The sequence below is a fragment of the Onychostruthus taczanowskii genome, unplaced genomic scaffold (genome assembly GCF_017590055.1).
Source record: "Onychostruthus taczanowskii isolate IOZ18803 unplaced genomic scaffold, ASM1759005v1 scaffold92, whole genome shotgun sequence".
NCBI lineage: Eukaryota > Metazoa > Chordata > Aves > Passeriformes > Passeridae > Onychostruthus > Onychostruthus taczanowskii.
Window position 1 is genome coordinate 81,658 of NW_024507213.1, and position 6,061 is coordinate 87,718.

General features: G+C 66.0%; 1 protein-coding gene across 2 annotated transcripts; it reads right to left on the minus strand.

Moving 5' to 3' along the window:
* Positions 1-547: 547 nt before the first annotated feature.
* On the minus strand, positions 548-4,899 carry EMC4 (ER membrane protein complex subunit 4). 2 transcript variants are annotated; one of them, XM_041426628.1, is made up of 5 exons: positions 4,763-4,899; positions 4,207-4,306; positions 3,489-3,642; positions 1,601-1,761; positions 548-626 (listed from the first exon to the last, which is right to left on the minus strand). In XM_041426628.1, the coding sequence occupies exons 1-5, from the start codon at positions 4,882-4,884 to the stop codon at positions 591-593; spliced, it is 573 nt and encodes a 190-aa protein (XP_041282562.1). In that variant the 5' UTR covers positions 4,885-4,899; the 3' UTR covers positions 548-590. The 2 variants fall into 2 exon arrangements, with proteins under 2 accessions (XP_041282562.1, XP_041282563.1); XM_041426629.1 differs by lacking the exon at positions 4,763-4,899 and adding an exon at positions 4,374-4,392.
* Between the last annotated feature and the right edge of the window lie 1,162 nt (positions 4,900-6,061).

A 6,061-nucleotide genomic window follows, 5' to 3' on the forward strand; every position in this document is an offset into this window, starting at 1 on the left:
TCCCACTGCAGGTTCCAAGGGCACTCCTGGTACAAACTTCAGTGTGCTCCCAGTGGTCCCAGTACAGCCCAATAAACATTTTTTAGTTCACCCAAACCCAGTGCTGCCTTGGGCTGACTCCCCAGGTGCAGTATTGCACTTTATTTAAATGGTATGCCCTGTCTCACCCCTCCAAAATGTATGGTACATGCCGAGCCTGTGGTCCTGCCCTGAACCCCCATGTACCTGTAATCCCACTGGCACAAATCTGACTCTGTGCTCACTTCAATCTCCCTCTTAAGCTGTGCTAGGGAGACCAGTCCCCCTCTTAGCCTTCCCCCCATCTTGCCCCTTCCCTCCCCAGGCTCTCCCTCTCTCCCCTTTTCCCTCACTAACCATGCTGTTCCCGGGGATGGGACCCCAATGAACCCCCATCAATCAGCACCCTCAGGAGCCGTGTGGAGCCTCCTCGCCTGCCCGCTGCTGCCAGCGAGCACACAGCTTGGGGGGCTGCCCCCCCAAAATGAACTGCAACGCCCAAACCCTCGGAATTCCCCCAGAAGCGATGTCACCATCCTGCCATTGCCTTTATTGGTGGGTGGCGCAGGGGGTCACAAGATCAGGCCCCCCCCAGTGAATTCCATTCGCTGCCAAGAGACGGGAGAGAGGAAGGGGTGAGCGGGGGGCCCGGGTGTCTGACCCAGGACCCCTGACCCTGCAGGGTGTCCCCAAGGCCCCTGACCCTGTGGGGTGTCTGACCCAGGACCCCTGACTCGGTGGGGTGACCCCAGGACCCCTGACTCTGCAGGGTGACCCCAGGACCCCTGACACTGGGGGGTGTCTGACCCAGGACCCCTCACTGTGCAGGGTGACCCCAGGACTCCGGACTCTGCAGGGTGACCCCAGGACCCTGTGGGGTGTCTGACCCAGGACCCCTGACTCGGTGGGGTGACCCCAGGACCCCTGACTCTGCAGGGTGACCCCAGGACCCCTGACACTGGGGGGTGTCTGACCCAGGACCCCGGACTCTGTAGGGTGACCCCTGACCCTGCAGGATGTCCCCAGGGCCCCTGACCCTGTGGGGTGTCTGACCCAGGACCCCTGACTCAGTGAGGTGACCCCAGGACCCCTGACACTGGGGGGTGTCTGACCCAGGACCCTGGACTCTGTAGGGTGACCCCTGATTCTGCAGTGTGACCCCTGACCCTGCAGGATGTCCCCAGGGCCCCTGACCCTGTGGGGTGTCTGACCCAGGACCCCTGACTCAGTGAGGTGACCCCAGGACCCCTGACTCTGCAGGATGTGACCCAGGACCCCTCACTGTGCAGGGTGACCCCTGACTTGGTGGGGTGACCCCAGGACCCCTGACTCTGCAGGATGTCTGACCCAGGGCTCCTGACCCTGCAGGGTGACCCCAGGACCCCGGACCCTGCAGGGTGACCCCTGACCCTGTGGGGTGTCTGACCCAGGACCCCTGACTCAGTGAGGTGACCCCAGGACCCCGGACTCTGCAGGGTGACCCCTGACCCTCTGGTGACCCTGCAGGGTGACCCCTGACCCTGCACAGTGTCTGACCCAGGGCCCCTGTCCCTGCGGGGTGTCCCCAAGGCCCCGGGCTCACCTGTGGGGGCGTGACAAAGGCCAGCCAGTCGGAAGGGCGGGTGGGCAGCAGCCCCATGGCCTGGCACTTGTAGAGGGCCAGTGCCAGCCCCAGCCCGTTGCCCACCAGGAACACCAGACCCTGCAGGGCCCGCCGGCTGGAGCTCTCCAGGGCCTTCAGTGCTGGGGGGACAAAGGGGATCGGGGTGCCTGTCAGTGACCCCCCAAGCCCTCAGCTGGCACAGGGCTCTTGGGGGTGGGCAGCATCACGGGGGGAGTGCTGGGCAGAGGGGAATGATGTGGAAATGACTGTGGAGCTCTGGAGACACCAGGCCGTCCATGGGGCTGTGGAACACTCGGGGGGCTGTGGGGGACACCCAGGGGGCTGCAGGGACACCCAGGGGACTGAAGGACACCCAGTGGGCTGTGGAGACATCCAGGGGAGTGTGGGGACACCATGGGGACTGTGGGGACAGGTGGGGGCTGTGGGACAGCGTGGGGGCTGTGGGGACACCCAAGGGGCTGGGGGACACCATGGGGGCTGTGGGGATACCATGGGGGCTGAGGAACAGCCAGGGGGTGAGGAACCCCCAAGGGACAGCAGGACACCCAGGGGACTGCAGGGACACCCAGGGGACTGAAGGACACCCAGTGGGCTGTGGAAACATCATAGGGGCTGTGGGGACATCCAGGGGGCTGAAGGACACCATAGGGGCTGAAGGGAAACCCAGGGGGCTGTGGGACATCCAGAGGTCTGTGGGGACACCCAGGGGGCTGCGGGGACACCCAGGGGACTGACTGAAGGACACCCAGTGGGCTGTGGAGACATCCAGGGGAGTGTGGGGACACCATGGGGACTGTGGGGACAGGTGGGGGCTGTGGGACAGCGTGGGGGCTGTGGGGACACCCAGGGAACAGCAGGACATCTGGGGGCTGTGGGACATCCAGAGGTCTGTGGGGACACTCAGAGGGCTGAGGGACACCCAGGGAACAGCAGGACATCTGGGGGCTGTGGGACATCCATGGGGCTGTGGGGACATCCAGAGGACTAGGGGACACCATGGGGGCTGTGGGGACACCATAGGGGCTGTGGGGACATCCAGGGGGCTGAGGGGATACCCAGGGGGCTGTGGGACACCCAGAGGTCTGTGGGGACACCCAGGGAACAGCAGGACATCTGGAGGCTGTGGGACATCCATGGGGCTGTGGGGACAGCCAGGGGACTAAGGGACACCATGGGGGCTGTGGGGACACCATGGGGGCTGAGGAACACCCAGGGGGTGAGGAACCCCCAAGGGATAGCAGGACACCCAGGGGACTGCAGGGACACCCAGGGGACTGAAGGACACCCAGTGGGCTGTGGAAACATCATAGGGGCTGTGGGGACATCCAGAGGACTAGGGGACACCATGGGGGCTGTGGGGACACCATAGGGGCTGAGGAACAGCCAGGGGGCTGAGGGACCCCCAAGGGACAGCAGGACACACAGGGGGCTGTCCCCACGTGGGGGCTGCACTCACTGGCAGACAGGGACATGAGGGCCTGCAGCGGGCGCCAGCCCATCATGCAGACCATCATGGCCGGGAAGATGGAGCTGAAGGACACCCAGTGGGCTGTGGAAACATCATAGGGGCTGTGGGGACATCCAGGGGGCTGAAGGACACCATAGGGGCTGAAGGGAAACCCAGGGGGCTGTGGGGACACTCAGGGGGCTGAGGGACCCCCAAGGGACAGCAGGACACACAGGGGGCTGTCCCTCTGGGGCTGTCCCCACGTGGGGGCTGCACTCACTGGCAGACAGGGACATGAGGGCCTAGGAACAGCCAGGGGGCTGAGGGACCCCCAAGGGACAGCAGGACACACAGGGGGCTGTCCCTCTGGGGCTGTCCCCACGTGTGGCACCCAGTCACTGGCAGACAGGGACATGAGGGCCTGCAGCGGGCGCCAGCCCATCATGCAGACCATCATGGCCGGGAAGATGGAGATGGTGTTGCCAGCCATGTACATGATGAACAGGTTCATGGGGATCTGCTTCAGCGGCGCCAGAGCCACGTCCCAGCAGCGCTGCAACGACAGGGGGGCCGGGGTTATGGGGACATGGCACTGGGGGGACCCAGAATGGGTATGGGGAAACGGCATTTGGGGGGGCAGGGTGGGTATGGGGACACGGCATTGGGGGGATCCCAGGGCAGGTATGGAGACCTGGCAATTGGGGGGCTAAGGTGGGTATGGGGACCCAGCATCTGGGGGATCCCAGGGCAGAGACCACCCGTCACGCGTGCCCAGGGCTGGGGGGACCCGCACGGCCGGCTGGGGAGGGGGACGCAGGGCAAGGACCACTCCCACGGGGAGCCAGGGTGTGGGGGACCCGCGGGTGGCCTAAAACAGGGACCAGCCCCCCCAACTCCCAGGGGTGCGGGCACCCGCGTATCTGGGACAGGCAGCACCCCTGGGGACCCGGGGTAACCGAGCCAGGGGCTGCCCTCGGTGGAGGGAGTGCGGGGAACCCGGGCCAGCGACCACCGCGGCGGGCAGGACCGCTCCTGCGGAGGCGCCGGGGCTGTGGGGACACAGAGCACCGCCGCGCCAGCCCCGCGCACTGCCGGCTGTCCCCCCGCTCCCTCACACCTTCTCCATGAGGATCTTGTCGCTCTCGTGGACGCCGCCCTCCCCCAGCTGCCGGTCCGCGAACCCAAGCGGGCCGCGGCCCTCGGCGGCTCCGCGGGGCCTGCGGACAGGGGGTGGGTGAGCGGCAGAGCTCGGTGTCCGGGCCCCGCCGCGCCCCCGGCCCTCACCGAGCCCCCGGCCCTCACCGAACCCCCGGCCCTCAACGCCGTGAGTTGTTTCCGTGGGGCAGGCGCGGTTCCGTGGGTGTTCACAGCAATGTTTACTGGCGGGGCCGGCGCCTCCAGCACGGCCCGTTCCCATCCCGGAGCTGCCGCGGTGCTCCCGTGAGGAGCACAGAGCCCACCGAACCCCGCTGTCCCGGCCCGCACCCCCGCTGCTGCTCCCCAGGGACCGACCCTCGCTGCCACCGACCCCGTTACTGCCCGCCACACCCGCACTGACCCCCGTTATTGCCCCCTTCACCCCAGTGCCCCCCGTTATTGCCCCCCCACCGATCCTCCCCCGCCCTCAACCACCGCGCATGCGCGGCTGGACGCGCCAGCACCGCCCCGCGCACCACGTGGTCCCGCCCAACACCGCCTCCCTATTGGTCCCGGCGACACAAGCCCCGCCCAGGAAAACATGGAGTCGCGGTGGCGCCGCCATGCTCGGAAGGTCACAGCGGGGCATCAGCGCCATTTCGCCAGCTGCGCCGCCATCTTGGGCGTACCGGGAATGTGTGGGGGCACCGCCATGTTGGGTGTACCGGGAACATGTGGTGGCACCTCCATGTTGAGTGTACCAGCACACGTGTGGCACCCTGGGGCCACCATGTTGAGTGTACCAGCACACACGTGGCACCCTGGGGCTGCCATGGTAGGTGTACCAGCACAGGTGCGGCACTCTGGGGCTGCCATGTTGGGTGTACAAGCACACGTGTGGCACCCAGAGCTGCCATGTTGGGTGTACCAGCACAGGTGTGGCTCCCAGAGCTGCCATGTTGGGTGTACCAGCACAGGTGTGGCTCCCAGACCTGCCATGTTGGGTGTACCAGCACAGGTGTGGCTCCCAGAGCTGCCACGTTGGGTGTACCAGCACATGTGTGGTGCCCTGGGGACGCCATGTTGCGTGTACCAGCACACGTGTGGCACCCAGAGCTGCCACTTTGGGTGTCTCAGCACAGGTGTGGCACCCCCGGGCTGCCATGTTGGGTGTACCAGCACATGTGTGGCACCCAGAGCTGCTACTTTGGGTGTCTCAGCACAGGTGTGGCACCCTGGGGCTGCCATGTTGGGTGTACCAGCACAGGTGTGGCACCCCAGAGCTGCCATGTTGGGTGTACAAGCACACGTGTGGCACCCAGCGCTGCCATGTTGGGTGTACCAGCACACGTGTGGCACCCAGAGCTGCGATGTTGGGTGTCTCAGCACAGGTGTGGCACCCTGGGGCTGCCATGTTGGGTGTACCAGCACAGGTGTGGCACCCCAGAGCTGCCATGTTGGGTGTACCAGCACACAGGAAAACATGGAGTCGCGGTGGCGCCGCCATGCTCGGAAGGTCACAGCGGGGCATCAGCGCCATTTCGCCAGCTGCGCCGCCATCTTGGGCGTACCGGGAATGTGTGGGGGCACCGCCATGTTGGGTGTACCGGGAACATGTGGTGGCACCTCCATGTTGAGTGTACCAGCACACGTGTGGCACCCAGAGCTGCCATGTTGGGTGCACCAGCACACGTGCGGCACCCACAGCTGCCATGTTGGGTGTACCAGCACACACGTGGCACCCTGGGGCTGCCATGGTAGGTGTACCAGCACAGGTGCGGCACTCTGGGGCTGCCATGTTGGGTGTACAAGCACACGTGTGGCACCCAGAGCTG

Coding starts and splice junctions, on each gene's coding strand:
- EMC4 (XM_041426628.1), bottom strand. CDS start 4,884: ATGGCGCTGATGCCCCGCTGTGACCTTCCGAGCATGGCGGCGCCACCG. Junction 3,643..4,206: donor ACAAGATCCTCATGGAGAAG/GTGTGAGGGAGC, acceptor CTGTCGTTGCAG/CGCTGCTGGGACGTGGCTCT. Junction 1,762..3,488: donor CCTCATGTCCCTGTCTGCCA/GTGACTGGGTGC, acceptor TTGTCCCCCCAG/CACTGAAGGCCCTGGAGAGC.